Source organism: Puccinia triticina, chromosome 9A (genome assembly GCF_026914185.1).
Source record: "Puccinia triticina chromosome 9A, complete sequence".
Classification (NCBI taxonomy): Eukaryota; Fungi; Basidiomycota; class Pucciniomycetes; order Pucciniales; family Pucciniaceae; genus Puccinia; species Puccinia triticina.
This window is the reverse complement of record NC_070566.1, coordinates 4,652,271-4,669,010: the sequence shown is the minus strand read 5'-3', so window position 1 is coordinate 4,669,010 and position 16,740 is coordinate 4,652,271. Positions and strand designations below refer to the sequence as shown.

General features: G+C 48.0%; 3 protein-coding genes across 3 annotated transcripts; 1 reads left to right on the top strand and 2 right to left on the bottom strand.

Annotated features, from left to right (window-relative positions):
• Positions 1 to 851: 851 nt before the first annotated feature.
• On the top strand, positions 852 to 4,462 carry PtA15_9A473 (uncharacterized protein; the record flags this gene model as incomplete). The annotated part of the gene is made up of 10 exons (XM_053172685.1): positions 852 to 992; positions 1,636 to 1,893; positions 1,959 to 2,004; positions 2,070 to 2,966; positions 3,031 to 3,117; positions 3,187 to 3,558; positions 3,621 to 3,749; positions 3,815 to 4,063; positions 4,126 to 4,342; positions 4,408 to 4,462. 10 exons carry the CDS (start codon positions 852 to 854, stop codon positions 4,460 to 4,462), a joined length of 2,451 nt encoding a protein of 816 aa, XP_053023901.1.
• Positions 4,463 to 5,268: 806 nt separating this feature from the next.
• Positions 5,269 to 6,598, bottom strand: PtA15_9A472 (uncharacterized protein; the record flags this gene model as incomplete). The annotated part of the gene is made up of 2 exons (XM_053172684.1): positions 5,269 to 6,440; positions 6,538 to 6,598. 2 exons carry the CDS (start codon positions 6,596 to 6,598, stop codon positions 5,269 to 5,271), a joined length of 1,233 nt encoding a protein of 410 aa, XP_053023900.1.
• Positions 6,599 to 12,200: 5,602 nt separating this feature from the next.
• On the bottom strand, positions 12,201 to 12,356 carry PtA15_9A471 (uncharacterized protein; the record flags this gene model as incomplete). The annotated part of the gene is made up of 1 exon (XM_053172683.1): positions 12,201 to 12,356. One exon carries the CDS (start codon positions 12,354 to 12,356, stop codon positions 12,201 to 12,203), a length of 156 nt encoding a protein of 51 aa, XP_053023899.1.
• Between the last annotated feature and the right edge of the window lie 4,384 nt (positions 12,357 to 16,740).

Below are 16,740 nucleotides of genomic sequence, written 5' to 3'. Positions count from 1 at the left end.
GCCGAGCGAGTTGGCCCAGCGTGAGACTGTCAGGCCTGTACGTTGTTGGCCGCCAGTCTCGCGAGCCAAAAAAAAAGAAGGATGGCCCAAACCCCGGAGAGCTTATAACGCCTCGTTCGGCTCCATCAGACTATTCCCCTTCAGACTCCAGAACCCACCCTCCCTGCGACCCGCTTCAGCAGCAGTATAGTTCCAGCTCACGGTTTTACCCACACTATCCACCCGTTGTTTCCCTATTCGGACCTTATCCCGACCTGTAGTGCCTCTCGTCGAGGGGGGTCTCACTAGCACTCGAGCAGCTTGCCCAGCTCAGGCTTGCTGAAACACATCCCGACTCGTCTTCGTCCCTTATCGTAGTGCCTAGTAGTCTTTATTTAAAGTCCAGTCCTACTCCCAACCCCGTCCACCCCCCCCTCGTGGATAATTCTCTCCTCCCATTCCCTCTCCCCTTAAGCTTCCCCCTATTATTCCTATTATATTGAATAGCATCGCCTCTCTACAGCTGCTCACTCCGTCTCCTACTTTGTCGCCCGGCACCGGTGGCAACCAGGACTAATCTAGCTGTTCCCTGCATCACCCCAGTCACCGCTTCATTTTCCTTCTATTGTTAATCCAACCTTCTATTCAACTGCGTGTAATCATTTCACTCGCCTTGCCCATCCCCAGCTTCCCGTAGTTACCCCCAACATCGCCACCTGCCCGCCCCGCGCCCTTTATCAACCATCAGCTGGCCACCCTTCCCCTCTTTTGTCCGTTACCCTCCTCTTCCCCCCGACACCTAATCCTATTTATATCAGATCAGCCACCAAGCTACCCCTCACATCCTACTCCAACTGCCTGACGCTGCGATAATGGCCGCAAAGCAAGGCTCTGACCCCACCCAGAAGAAAAACTTTGACAAAACCTTTGAGGATGAAACCAAAGCCACAAACGCCCTCGTCGATATTGGCACTATCCAATTGACCGCAGAGGATCTGTATGACAAGGACAAGGTCGATCTTGAACAAGTTCACCTTGAGGATGTCTGGAAGTTGCTCCAGTAAGCTTGCCCATTCCCTCTGCACAGCTCATAACTCTCTGCCATCCTCATCGTTATGCGTTTCTACCTTCAGGACCACCGAGGAAGGCCTGACAGCCAGCGAAGTTGCAAGACGTTTAGAAATCTTCGGACCTAACAAGCTGGAAAGCAAGGAGGTCAATCCTCTGTTCCTCTTCTTGAGTTTCATGTGGAATCCCCTCTCATGGGTCATGGAGGGAGCCGCTCTCGTTGCTATCGGACTCTCCAACGGACAAGGCCGACCCCCGGACTGGCAAGATTTCCTCGGTATCGTCTTACTGCTGTTCATTGTAAGTTTTACCACTTGCAAGCAACACTTGAATCGCAGGCTGAAGTCCGGCGTGCCCACCACAGAACGCCGGTATTGGTTTCTACGAAGAGCGTTCCGCTGGTAATGCTGTCAAGGCACTCATGGACTCATTGGCCCCCAAGGCCAAGGTCAGACGTGCCGGTCAATGGTCCGAAATTGATTCTGCTGAGCTTGTACCCGGTGACATTGTGGCTTTCAAGGTTAGTCTACTACTATTCCCCGCCAGGCAAGCGTGCAGGTTACCGATTGGCTTTGCAATACCTTCCAGATTGGAGACGTTGTCCCCTCAGATTGTCGCTTGTACGATGCCATCAACGTCTCGATTGACCAAGCCGCTCTAACCGGAGAATCGCTGCCATCTACCAAGCACGTCGGAGACCAATGTTTCTCTGGATCTACCTGCAAACAAGGAGAAGCCGAGGGTGTCGTTATTGCTACTGGTCCCAACACTTTCTTTGGTCGGGCCGCGACTCTGGTAGGAGCGGACAACGACTCCACCGGACACATGCAAGCCGTGCTTGCTAAAGTTAGTCCATTCCACATCAAATCCGTCATGCACAAAGTGTGTTTACGATAACTCCCGCATCGCAGATTGGTACTTTTTGTCTAGTTTCCATCGGTATTTTTGTTGTTTTGGGTAAGCTCTTCTTCGTCGACCTCTGGCAGAATCGTGCAGTAGCTAATCTTGTTAGTCACCTGTAGAAATTGTCATTCTTTACGGAGCTTTCCGATACCAGTACCGTCGAGGTATTGACAACATCTTGGTATTGCTTATCGGTGGTATTCCCATCGCTATGCCTACTGTGTTGTCTGTCACACTCGCCGTCGGAGCTCAACAACTCGCCAAGTACAAAGCCATCGTCACTCGTATCACTGCCATCGAAGAGTTGGCCGGTGTCACCATTCTCTGCTCTGATAAGACCGGTACCCTCACTACCAACAAGCTCACCATTGACAAATCCACCGTGAAGACTTACGCTGATTTCAGCGCCGACGAAGTCTGTGTCCTTGCCGCCTATGCTTCTCGAACTGAGAACCAGGATGCTATCGATACTTGTGTTGTTGGAAACGTTGGAACCGATGCCGCCCGCCGAGGCATCCAGTTGCTCGACTTCAAGCCGTTCAACCCCGTCGACAAGCGTACCGAGATTACTTACATTGACACCGCCTCTGGCCAAATGCGTCGTGTGACAAAGGGAATGACCGGTGTGATTATCGACTTGTGCACCCACAACAAGACCGAAGCCCTGGAGACCCGCCTCGAGAACGATGTTGAAGAGTTTGCCCGCCGTGGTCTTCGTGCCTTGGCTGTTGCCTACGAAGATGTACCTAATGCTCAAGTCGACGGTCCCGGCAGCGGCTTCGAGCTTATCGGTCTGCTCTCCATCTTCGACCCTCCTCGTGACGACACCAAGCAAACTATTGACGATGCCCAGGCTCTTGGCGTCAAAGTTAAGATGGTAACTGGTGACCAGCTTGCTATCGCCAAAGAAACCGGTCGACGTCTCGGAATGGGTGACCACATGTACCCCTCCAAGGTGCTCAAGGACGGTCCCGAGCCCGGAGGAAAATTTGCCACACTCGATGAGATGATTCTTGGTAAGCCAGTCTTTCACAACATCACTATCCCACTCCTTGCTGACCTTGACCTGACGACTCGTAGATGCCGATGGATTCGCTGGTGTCTTCCCCGAACACAAGTACGAGATTGTCAAGCGTCTACAGGGTCTAGGGCACTTGTGTGCTATGAGTAAGCTGTTCATTCACCACACTCCAGCCTTGCTCGCAAACGCTAATCAAACTTTTTCCCTTCAATCAGCTGGTGACGGTGCCAACGACGCTCCTGCCCTTGCCCGTGCGAACGTTGGTATTGCCGTCGAGGGTGCGACTGACGCCGCTCGTGGTGCCGCCGACATTGTGCTCACTGAACCCGGTCTCTCCACCATCGTCCATGCCATCCGTCAATCGCGAATCGTTTTCCAACGTATGCGAAACTACTCCATCTACGCTTGTGCCGTCACAATTCGTATTGTTGTTGGTTTCGCTGTCATGGCCTTCGCCTTCAAGTTCGACTTTCCTCCGTTCATGGTTTTGGTCATTGCCCTCCTCAACGATGGTACCATCATGACTCTTTCCCTTGACCGGGTCTTGCCCAGTCAGAGCCCCGACCACTGGGACCTTACCGAAATCTGTGAGTTTCTCCTTCCCTTGACCACACCGCTTGAGCAATCCACTAAATTTCCATTGCTTCAGTCACATACGCCATGGGTTACGGATTGTGCCTTGCTCTGTCGACCATTGTTCTGTTGGCTGTCATTATCCACACTTCGTTCTTCGAAGATCGATTTGGCACTGAACCACTCAAGAACCAGAACGACCCTCGTAAGCCGCCCACGGCGCTGACTATCTTTCAAGGACTTAGCTCATTCCATTGTTTATCTCAACAGGTGTTCACATGATTGTGTACCTACAAGTCGCCATCATCTCGCAAGCCTTGATCTTTGTCACTCGATCCCACGGATGGTTCTTCATGGAGCGTCCCTCGGCCGCTCTGTTCGGTGCCTTCATCGTCGCCCAGCTGATCTCCTCAATCATTGCTGCCTACGGTAACTGGTCGTTCACTGATGTCGAAGGTATCTCTGGAACATGGATCGGTATTGTCTGGGTTTGGAACATCATTTGGTTCTTGCCGCTTGGTAAGCTCGTCTTTTCCAAATCCCCATCGCCGATTCAACACTAACCCGCCCGTTCCCCTCAGACCTCGTCAAGTTTGGAATGCGCGCAGTCATCCGCATGTTCAAGCCTCCAGTTGCCCTCAACAAGCCCATTCCTGCCAACCAGCTCCAGCGCACACCTTCCAGAGCTGCCTCGATCAACGAGTCGCTCTACTCTAACCGTGCCAGTTTCATCCAGCGGGCCAACCGAAGCTCTGTCCTCAGAGGTCGCGTCCATGCTGATGACCGAGAACTCCGAAGGTTAGTCGTGTCTCTTTGTACACCCTGATCAGCACCAAGCTAAACCACCCAACCATTCCTCACAGATTTTCTTCGGCTCAAGCTGTATCATCCGGAGCTGCTCTCAGCAGAGCCCAGTGAAGTTCCTTGCTCAATGCCTTTGTTCAATAGTATTGGATTTGGGAGAACTTCTTGGATGCATTTGTATGACTACTACCTTTACTTACTTGTGACCATTTAAGGGCGTCGGCATCTGTAGCTTTCCCAGCTATATTAATTGCGCCTACTTGTATCACTTTGCTTGATCCGTTGTTGCTTCTCTCTCTATCATTCATTCGATCATGCGATCATTCAATCGCATAGCTTTCGTTTTGACCCCTTTTTCTCGTTTCTCTGCTGACTCTTTTAACCTTTCTTAACTTTAATTCATAACACGTTTACCTCTCTTTAGACTGTGATTCACCTGTTTTTCATTTTTCCCAATTCTATTTCCTCTTATATATTCACATTTCCTTGCCACTCACATAGTTTTCATGTGCCCGGAATCGTAAACCCCAAACCCACGCAAAAAAATTGACAAATACACCTGTAAAAACCCTCTTTGGTCGTACATTTTTTCCTTACAATCTCATTATTCATATTCTCAATTACAACCCCTCTATTTCACCCAAGCATTTGAATTGTGATTTGGACACTGTCAGGCTGCTTGGAAGCACCTACGAGCTGAGAATGTCTCATTGAGTTTGCCCCAGCCACCACCTCTTCGGATGTGTTTCTGCGAAACCCGGTCTTCTGCTGCCTCTCTTCTATTCATGCACCTAATTAATTGTTGGCGCGTGGCTCAGGATTCATAATTCTGCAGAATGAAGTACACATTTCCCGAACATGTTTCAATTGACAAATATACAACAACAAAAAAGTCATAGTGCGCAGGAAAAACAAGAAAACTATTGGAGGGAACTATCTTCAAGTCTATCGTTAGACCTTTGGAAGCTATCAATGAATACCGTCATCATGGAGTGCCATTTGAAAAAGAAGTCCTGATTGTAAACGGTATCCGTCCCCGGGACCAAGGGAAGTAGATGAAGAACTAAAATCAGCAGTAATTCTTCAAAGCGCTCAAGAATCTCTCCAGCAGCCTCTCTGATCCTCGCGCATATAGGTATGGTTTCACCTCGGCAGAGCGTGTTATCGGCATCGGCGATGAGTTCCAAAATCTCATTCAAATTCTCGCCAGTGTGTTCAGCAGAGATGTATAAGCTGCTTAGTTGATGAGAGTTCATCTCTGTGTATGTTGGCAGCTGAGCCATCATATTACCTACCGCAACGTAAAAATGTCTTGATAGCATCGAGATCGGTAGCACTGATTGAGTGAGCTGGATTGCCGGTTCCCGAACCAACCTCGATTGAGCCTCTTCTTCGTAATTTGCAGAGAGAGGGTTGGGAGGGAGCATGAGTATAGCTTTTTTGGTCGACAGCAATTCCCATTTTACATCGAACCTCCAGTGATGTTTAACAAGATCGCATTCGGATTCGGATTCTAAGCAGTAGATGGCCAGTCTGATCGCCTGCAATGCCTTCTGGTTCCAGCGCGCGTGACACCGACATGGGTGACCTCCGGGAGTCGTTTCATCAGTAGTGAGCCCGATTTGTTTGAGCAATTTCCCAGCCGAATCAAAAAAATGAGCCGTAGACCACATGGCATCTTGGATACGATCGGTGATTAAAAGAAGCCTGAAACCTTTGAGTTCTTTGAGATGGCGATCATCGCGTCGGCGTCCCCAAGCTAAAGGTTTCGGACAGACCAAGGCGGTGGCAGTTTGAATTTGAGTGACGGTATGGCCGACTTGGGATTGAATCCATGAGATGTGCGTGAGTCTTGACTCTGGCTCTGTCCGCAAGCCTGCCGGATCGAGCAATTGTTGGAGCCTCGAAAGTTGGCGTGCTAAGAGAGGGAGAGTGCACAAATGTAACCGGGCTACGACATCTTCCCTCGAGTTGGCTTTCTCAAAACAGAAGTCTTCTTGATAGGACGGATGGATGGGCACTTCGACATCTTCTGAACCTTCCTCGGCGTGCCATATACTCTCCAGATATCGGAATGCGTCAATCACCGAGTCTAGATGTATCCGGAGAGAGTAGTCAAAGGATCATGTTAGGCGAGGTTCATTTTTCAAGTTCAAGTCAATGGTTTGGATACGATAGCTCTTACATACCTCCTAGGACCTGATGCTCTTCGTTGAATTCGGTCAAAGTTTCCTTGGGCGTATCCTGCATTATTTCTTGCCCAATCGCGTGAGGGTGTAAAACTAATTGTGGGTTCAGATGGAGGGTGCAGAATGTGGTTCAGCCCGAGGGCCAGGGAAGCAGTAAAGCGCCTTGAATCTCCATCCAAGCTTCGTTTGACTACAAAGGCATACATTTACAGTCCCATCAACGCTAATGTGCCATTATCGACGAAAGACTCAGGGAAGCTCAGGGATGAGAAAGGGATGCAAAATCGGCACGAATCTATGTAAAGACTGTAAATAGATACAGTTAACTGGTCGCACAGGAAAGACCGATGGCCATCCGATCTCTTGTCCTGATCTCGTCGGATAAGGTTTTCCGCGAAGACAAATCTGGCGGATTCAGAAACTTATGTATTGTGTTTTGATGAACTCTGGGACAAACGAGCAACTCAATGACTTAGAGTTATGTCCTTACTGCTGCACAGCAGCACTTTTTGCCTTTGGTTTTTGCCACCCACAGCGGCAAGTTGTCATATCACATGCCTTGCTGTGATCAAGCAACCTCATCCGATCACGACCACGGCAGCCTTTGGTCCGCTTCTCTCAACACCTGCAGCCTTCGGTCCGCTTCTCTCAACAACGGTGGCCTCACAAATACGCATCACACAATGGGTTTCCGGCCCTACGCTCCGGACACAAAGGTTCATGCCGTCCGAATGGCCCTCGAGGGCCTGTCTTTTCCATAAATTCGCCGGCTTCTTGGATGTTCGATTTTGCGGCATTCGTTTGCTCGACGGCTGGATCTTTACCAAGAAACTCGGTGTGTGATCAGGGACCCGGATTCTTACAAAACACGTGGCCGACCGGCGGCCCTCTCTCGAGACAAATGTGCCTTTATGATCAAGCTCGTACGACTCGAACCAGGCGTGTTTCTGCATGAGATTCAAGAGAAACTGTACGACTCAACCAAAGTCCTTCTCAGCACCACAGGTGTTCACCGTAACCTCGTCATATGTTTGGCGATCACCCTGAAAAAACCTGAAACCAAAAACATTCGGAAATGTCTGGTCGCTAAATAACCGTTCATGGAGCGGATGGAGTTTTATCCAGCCGAGTTCTTAGTGTCAACAGGTGTTTATATCCAACCAAACAGTCTTTTTTTGCTCCCAAAGCTGACAGTTTTCGATTGGTTGGCTGTCTAGATGAGAGTGCCTTCTGCAATAAGAACCTGCTCCAATCTCTTGCCAGGTCGTCATAAGGTACCCCCTCGGAGCAACTCCATGTCAATCAGAATGTAGCCCGACTCAGCTTTCTCCCAGCGATATCAATTGAAGGACTGGTGACCCTCACAAAAACTTTTCAGACGTTCACCGGTCGCCGATCCGAGTATTTTTTGGAATTTGACTTGGTGAGCCAATCAGTTGCCAGTATCATCAGAATTTCCACTGACTTTCCCCTGCTGAAAAGCTTCCTAGAATCAAATGCTACCCTGACATGAACCCCTTTGTTGTATGTGACAACGCTACCTACCATCGAGGCGAGCAAGCTCCAGCCTTGTGTGATGCTGCTGGCGTCCGACTCATGTATTGTTCATCACATTGTGAAACAAAAACAGTTCCCTGCAACACTTCCAGATTTTTTTTTTTGCCAGATTGTGAGAGTTAAGTCCTGTCTGCGATGGGCTGCGCCTACAGAGACTTATTTTTGCTTGAGAACAAGTCTTGGTATTCTGATGGACCAAGCAAGAGCAAAATCAATGATGAACTCGCCCCTCCTCATCTCGCTGCTCATCACCCTCCAGTCACTCTTTGTCAGGCTGTTATCCTTGAGTTGCTTGCCCTTCGCAAGCCTACTGAACAGATTGGAAAGAGCAGAGTTTAGCCAGTAGCGGATCATTTTGGTGAATGTGCCAGTGCTCGATGTTGGAGAGGCACCCTGGAAGTGGGGTTTCCCTAGCAAAAAGATCGATCCCGTACAGCAACATTTTGTCGCTGAGGCTTTGAGGGTTGGGTTTATTGGACGGTGGTGGAGGGCCGGATGCTGGTTGACTGCTCTGGGCCCGGCCGGGTGCACTTGACTACTGGCTGCTGTGGCCAAGATGATTGTCAATGACAACATCATGGCCTTGGAGGGGTAAAAACCGAAGGACAGCAATTTGAACCTTGGGCGAAAATCCAGGAAAATCCTGCAGATCCGTCCAAGGATTCTTCAAAACACAATACCTAATTCAACTGCCCCTGATTCACGCATCAACGGCGTAAATCCCGCTAGCAGCGGTCATGTAGTGCTACAGCAATAGTTCTGGGTTTTGCGCCGCGCTCGCCGCTTGCGCATCAGTCTGAGGGCAAAAATCCGACTGCTAAAAACTGAGCGGTAGGGACTGCTCAAGAAACGTTTGTATTTTTACATCACCTGCTTGCACTTCTTATGGTTTATCATTCTGATTGTGAGAGATATATGGATAGCGGGATAGGACGGTTCACGAAAGGTTGATTTCAAAATCAGGCATCATATCCGGAGAAATCAAGAAAGGTTGGGTGGGTGGGCAGCTTCCTTTGGAAGCAATTTCCCATGCATAAACCTTACTGAAAGGTGCATGAGCAAGAATCCCTGAACTTCTGACTGACATTTGAGAGTTGTTGATACTAATTTCTCCAATTATTTCTAGTATTTTGGATATCACTGCAAAAAAAATGTGTCAACTGTGAGCAGGCTGCAGTTGACATGCGGTAACTCTGAGGAAGCTTGTGGTGTTACACTTACTCAAGGTTTGGCTCAACCCAAGCTTCAATGCACAGTCACTGTGTGTGCCAACAAAGACACTTGTGCATTCAGGAGTTACACTCACAGCTTGGCTGGAGTATCCTGCATGTCAACTGCTTGTTTGTTCTGCAGTGTATGTGTAACCTGTGTGTTCCACATACTGGAGGACTTCCCGTCATTCTGTGGGCTCAGATTTATCCAGATTTTGCGGGGAAATCTGGGCTTGATCTTCCCAAATCCTAGATCTGCCTAGATTTCCCTGCAAAATCTAGGAAAATCTGGGCTTCCAGATTGGCGGGAAGTCCTCCACTACATGCATAAAAATTTGAAGGCACTTAGAAATGTAACATGTAAAATGATTCCCCCAAAACATTTAGCAATAGTGTGTCATCAGAATACAAGACCTAAGGGGTGCATGGTGGGATCAGTAGGAAATTGTTATGGTCTGCTCTGTGGAGAGGAAGAGGGTATCAGGGGTCTGACTCTGGGGTTCCAAGGGTTCCAGATGCTATATCGTAGATTGCAGGATGAGGAAGATAGTCTGGATCTCCAGCATCTCAAACATTAGGAGTGTGGTATGTGACATGTACATGTAAGCTATGTACATATGAGAGCCCGCACTACAGCTCATAACATTATCCCCCTTTAATAATGCCCAAACCTCCCCCTGTTTCTGTCTTGATTCAAATACAGTTTTTTTTTTCAAAAAAAAACTCCTCTTTTGGCTCTTGCTTCTGTCACCAGGCAGTGTTAAAGAACCCTGTGGGAAAAATATTGCCATCTCACTTTCTTTTCCACATCCATCAATGTGTGGCCCCCACCTCCGGAAATTTCTTGTTGAAATCCACCAAAATGTCTCCATAATTTGTCAGGTTCTCCCCCAGTTCCCACAAGTTTTCCTGCAGTCTGAATACCTTCCAAATGACAAGATATTGAAGTGTCTTTCCTTTCTGCCAATAGTCCAGTACATCCTCCACCTCCCATTTGTCTGTGCCATCCAAAATGTCTGGTTCTGGGGTCTGCTGTCTCTGCTCCACAATATTGTTGGGTTGGTGTTTGCAAAGAATGGAAATGTGGAATATAGGGTGCACTCCCTGCATAGAGATCAAAAGTGTTGGTATGTATGTGGACTTGGAAACTCTTCTAGCTATTTGGAATGGTCCTGACCAGCAGTATTACAACTTTGGTCTTGGCCTGGTGGTTGAGATCTTGTGTCTTTTCAGCCATAATTTTCCCCCAACATCCCCTTCTGATGTATCTCTCACTCCCTTGTTGATTTGATCCTTTATTGCCTTTTGTCCCACTTTGAGGCAGTGTTTGAGCTTCATCTGAACCTCCACCAATTTCCAGAGTTGTTCGACCACCGCGGACATGCACTGCTCTGCCAATGGGACTCAGCCGTATGTTGGGTTCTAGCAGCAATTTGCCTTGAATCAATGGCGGGCCGCTACACTACATTTAGTCCATAGTTCAGCGCAGCATAGTGGATCTAAACTAAAAATGACGGGGTTTTCTGTTAGCAGACAGTGATTGCCCGCTACTTCTAACAGGCACCCCTTGAAACTACAGGGCCTCTATTGCCGCTATCAGCGCTAGCAGTGCTATTCAACCGCTAAAAATGCTGATAGCGCTGTTAGCGCCCGTTAGTGTAGCCTAGCGGCCCGTAGCGGGCACTACAGCTAACGGCACTGTGTCAGGAACTACGCAATTCTAAACTAGCAGATAGCGCACGCTACAGATACTTTAGCCTAGCGGCCCACCGTTGCTTGAATGTTGAGGCTCTGGTGTCAGTGTGCAGGTTATTGTTGTACGCAAACTCTGCCGTTGCAAGCATTGGTTCCAATTGTCCTGGTGGTAACATACAAAGTGGTGTATTGCTCCACTTCTTTGTTGGCAGTTTTGGATTGTCTGTTGGTCCTGGGGTGGTACAGTGCCAAGGGTGAAAGCGCTGCGCTTCAAAAAGCGCAGCGCAGCATGAAGCGCAGCGGTTTTAGTGGCCGCTGCGCTGCGCTGAAAGTAGCGGCCCCGCCCGCTGCGCACCGCTTTTTGGGTCTGGCAAGAAGCGGGGACCCGCTACTTTCAGCGGTAGCGCAGCGGAACCATTGCTGCGCTACCGCTTTTTGACCTGGCCGCGTAGCGCTCCCCCGCTGCCAGCCAAAAAAGCGCAGCGCAGCTGTTTTGGTGGCCGCTGCGCGGCGCTGAAAGGAGCGGCGTCGTCCGCTGCGCTACCGCTTTTTGGGTTGGGGAAAAAGCGGGCCCCTGCTATTTTCAGCGGTAGCGCACCGGGACTGGCGCTGCGCTACCGCTTTTTGGGCTGACCGCGCAGAGGTTCCCCGCTGCGCTGCGCTAAAAGACCGCTTTTTTGTAGCGCAGCGCAGCGTTTCAGCCTTGGGTACACCATGTACAGGTGGAGTCAGATGCCCAGTTGGTTTTACAGTTTGTGTGTGATTTTCAAGATGAACACACTTCCACAGTTGGGTGGTATTTGTAGTGCTGTGTAATTTGCAGACTTGCTCCACCAACAGGTCCTCCAGTTTTTCCACATTCATAGACTTTCTGCATGGAATGAATTGGGCCATTTATTCAGTCTATCAACTAGGCCTGGGCCCCGGGTGATACCTGAGGCCTGGAGGGCATCCTGCACTGTTCCCCTGTGGACCAAGCTTGGGCATCAAATTAGCTACTCCCGGGCACTATCTGCCAGATATTGGGTACCACCTGCAGGGACCGCAAAATGCACGGCCCAGGGCGTGTAGAAAATTTTCCCAGCCAAGAATTGAGATAAATATGTATACCAGCAACACAATGTCAAAAAATGCTCTGCTCCAGAAGATAACCTGCCAAAGTCAAAGAGTATGTAAGTCCGATCCCATATCCTCACTTGCCTACCAGTGGTCAGTTTTGAATGCAGTATCATTTGATTGAGCAGGTTTAAATCTAGTCTGAAGGAGTCTAGCATTCTCAAGAATCTTGAGGAGGCTGATCCGGGCGGCAAGTACCATATCATAAGGCTTGAGCGGATGTAGGAGCATTGAGGGCATCTTCAAATTATGATTTTCATCCTGCAATTATTCTCAATGATTTCAAGACCAAGGCTTGCTGTTTCAATTTTAGTCAAGTTGGGCAACACAAAGGTTCTTGAATATCACTTGGGAAAGATTTACATCTTGCCATCCCTGCACCAGTGCTTCCTTGGAGCGAGTTTTTTCCAGATCCAAATCTGTAATCAGCCCCCAACGGAGCAGTCTCAGTCCGGCCTCCAATTACAACCTCCTCTGCCTGAAGGACTGGTACCACTCATTTGGAAAGCTGGACCCCGCTCCTTATGATGAAATTGACAAATTCAAGGATTCTCAAGTTGTGCCAGCTTAATGATGACACTTTCTCAAATTTATTTTTTTCTACTTTTTTCCCTCCAAATTCAAAATCTTCTCAGCCTGATGTTTAAATGTAATGGAGGGTTGGTCTCCAACCCTTTCTAATACCCCTCCTGAGTCATTTGCCCAAGATATCCAATTGGGTAAAAATCTCACAAAATCCACCCGTGCTCTGACAGAGCGGGTTGGATAGTTGGGTATACCCAAGTAAGCTTGGGTTGGGGCCCAGCCCTACACTGGGTGAAACTCTCTGTCTTTGTCACAAACTCAAAACAGCACTGTACTATGACCAAGGTAAAAGTCAGAGCAGTTTCACTCAAGGATAAATGGGTTTTAGGGGTCCACAATCTTAAGGATTGGAGCACTGGTAAATGGGTTCTTTAGAGATTCAAAGGCAAAGTTGCATTGCTTGTTCTAGATGAATGGGGTTTCAGGATATTTCAATTCATGGAGTAAACTGCTATTGCTGTAGAAATAAAGCAGTGTTAGAAGCTTGAACATCCAATGAAACACTGAAGCTCCAAGATGTTCCGCAGAGCGGGCCAATCTTTCACCACTTTTACCTTAGACCTGGCACCTCTGCGCAGGTATCGGCGGTAACTTTGATGGGTACTGGCAGTACTTACAGCCAAAAATGTAGCAAAAAAATATTTAACATTTTTTATTCCCCAACTCACACTGACTACCACACATACAGACTATATATAGATTGTTGAGTGCTATCGCTCGTCAAGTACTATTGCATTTCTCTTGCCTTTCTTCTGCATCTTCTGATTTTCTTTAGCTCCTTGTTCAATTCATGGAGTGAACTGCTATTGCTGTAGAAATAAAGCAGTGGTAGAAGCTTGAACATCCAATGAAACACTGAAGCTCCAAGATTTTTTGCAGAGCGGGCCAATCTTTCACCACTTTTACCTTAGCAGGGTCCATTCTTATCCAATTAAAAGCAATCAAAAGTCCAAGGTATTCTACCTCTTGCTTTGAGGATTCAATTTTTTCTGGTTTTGACCATAGTTGGTGTCTGCTCAGGTTCTCAAGGATACAATTGAAAACCTCTGCATGGTTGGAGCCTTTCTGGGTATACACCATGATGTATTTGAGATAAGTGGTGGTGTCCTTTGAAATCTTCCCCAACAGAATTTCTGGCATGAAGTACTGGAAGTATCCAGGTGTGCTGGTGGGTCCAAAGGGCATGGTGAGCAGAGAAAACTGCCCCAGCCTACAGATGAACTCCAGTTTCTCCTTATCTCCCTCCACCACATGCAGATTTCCATAGGTGTTGCAGAGGTTCTGTTTTTTTAATGTGTTGGCATTCAGTAGGCTGTCCACCAGTTCCATTGTCAGCAGGAGCGGTTATTGGTTCTTGACATTCATGGCAATGAGCTTTTGGTAATCAAAGCAAGAGCAGAGGTTTCCATCCTTTTTTCCAATTAGTAAGGCCAGTGCCACCCACAAGGATGTGTTTCTACTAATTATTTTGCTAGCTATTCCTTCCTCAATCAACTTGCACCAGGAAAAAGCAATGATCACTTGCCTACAAGTGACATGAGAAAGTACAAAGGCCCCTTTGTACTTTGCTATGTCACTTGCAGACAAGTGATGACTATTTTTTCCTGGTGTTGTCAAGTGCTTTATTCTCCACAAGTCAAAGAGGAATAATCCGGCTTGCTTGGGGTGTGGACCCTGGGACTAAATCAACCCTGAATTATTACTTCCTCTGTGGTGGAAACTTCATTGCACTTGTCTTCCAGAACATGTTGATTTATCAATGGCCATACCATGGGACTAGCTCCTTGGAGGTCCAGGCTACTACTGAGGAGTTTCCCACCACCACCAGTTGGGTGGAGGTCTACCACAATGTCTTAGAAGCGCTAATCTTGGCAGTGCACTTTTCTAAGACTAGGAAGGAAAGAGAATTTCCAGCTGCCTTGGAGAATGAATGTGGGGTAGTGTTATTGAACTCACATTGCAAGGGCAGTAAAACACATGGTAATACACACACCCCCTTTTCAAATATCCTAGCTTTCCCCATCATGAGCCCTTGTCCCTCTGTTGGGGATGTTTTTGTAGTGGAAAATACCACCATAGCAGTCACAATGCCAGAAGTGGGGTCCTGGTTGGAGTTCTAGTCAGGGTGCGGAGTGTTATCTACAGGTGAAAAATGGCTTGTCAGCTGCTTCTGGGAGTATGGTGGAGGGTGTGCTTCACATTTCTGGGGCAGTAAAAAACACAAACCCTCATCACATATCCTAGCTTTGCCCAGCATGGGCCCTTGGCCCTCTGTTGGCGGACTTTTGTGGTGTGTAAAATACCACCAAAGTAGTAGCAATGCCAGGGGAAGGGTTCTAGTTGGGGTTTCAGTCAGGGTGGAGATAACTATCTATGGGGAAACAAGCTTGCCAGCCATCTTGGGAAACATATTGGGGGTTAGGCTATTGAACTCAAATTGAGGGCATGGCAGCACACAAAGCCTTGTCAAATTTCCTAGCTTTCCCCGCTGTGCTGGTTTTTTTTTTTTTTTGGATTTGACAAAACTGCTGTGGCAGCTGCAATTTTGGAGGGGCCAGGGTCAAAGATTTTGGTGGTCCAGTCAATTTGGTGTCCGTGTAATCCCAAGGATGCCTTTGCAGGTGCCTTTTAGTCAGGTGATGATGAATCTTGAGGGGTGGGGTTCTTTGTTCAGGGTCAGGTCAGTCTCATACGCCGCTTGGGATGTGGAACCATCAAATCCAGTTACAGTCTGCTTTGACATGGTAGCGCTACTAAGAATCCCCATTGTAGTAGTTTAGGATTCTTTCAGGATGTCTTTGGTTGCTCCTGAGTCAATCAGGAAGGAGGCAAGTAGTAGGGGGTTCTGGTAGTTGTGATGGTGCCAGAAATGAAACACTGGGGATCAATTTCATTCTTATATGTTTTTTGACTAGCACCAATACTACTCTGCTGCACTCAGGAAAGCACAAAATTCATTCCTGTGCTCCTCCATTTTTGACCACTTGGAGTGTGCTTTTCCACCCTTGTCCGCCACTGTGCCCCCGTCTCATCAACAAGCTGTTGGATATGGCCCTTCATTGCAGAGATCCTGGCTTTTCCACTTCTTTTGAACTTCTTGATTGGAAGTTTCCAAGAAATTTGGCCTTGCACCCCACAACAGAAACAGAGGCCTTCCAGTAGGCCTTTTTGGAGTCTGAGAGTTGGCCCTGGAGCACCAAGATGTCCATTGCGGTCTTTGCCTCTGTTGGTGCCATCCCTGCCTGGAGCATCTCATTGCCAATCTGGAGTGCTAAGGTGGCCACATCTTTTACCAACTTGAAGGTGGTTCAACATGCAACAAGCATCATCTGTATTTCCTTCTTCAAATCCTGTCAATAGTGGCTTATAGGGGTTGGAACTTAACTGACGGCGGAGAAATGTTTGATGAAGGTGTGGGTGTAGTCCGCCACAATCCAGTCTGCTTCAGCTCTTGAAGTGCTTGCTCTTCTTTTGGATTCAAATTACATTGCAGCAAATTTGGTGCCAAATTCTGTGTATGTATGTTTAACAGACAACATAGCCTAATAAACATGTAGAGCATCCCAGACTCCAGCAGATCTGTAAATATGGGAGTTGGGATGCAGAAAAAAGGATCTGAGATGCTTTGGTCAGGAACAAGGCAGAGTTGATTTTGATTTAGATCACAATCTGGCAAGCAAGCATCTCCACTTTTTCTCTGTGCTTGCCATCAAATTTTTTGGGTTGGGCAAACTTTGGAGGGTGGGATGGGTTGGGTCATTCTCTGCTTCCACCAATGCGGCTTAGGCTTTCCCCCATTAGGTCTGCTTCTCCTCATCTTTATCACTTCTGTGATTTGGAACTTGGTGGTGGATATGGGCTGCTTCATTGGCCTCCATTGGAAGTGCAAGGGATTTGGAGGGGTGTCTGTGGATAAGTTGGAATTGGAGAGGTGAAGAAATGAAGCAAGGTGTTGGAGCAGGGACAATCAATTTTGTGGGGTCAGAGGGGTTTGGGTTCTGTTTTTTTGTCAGTATCTGGGGTTCAGGGTGGTTCAGTT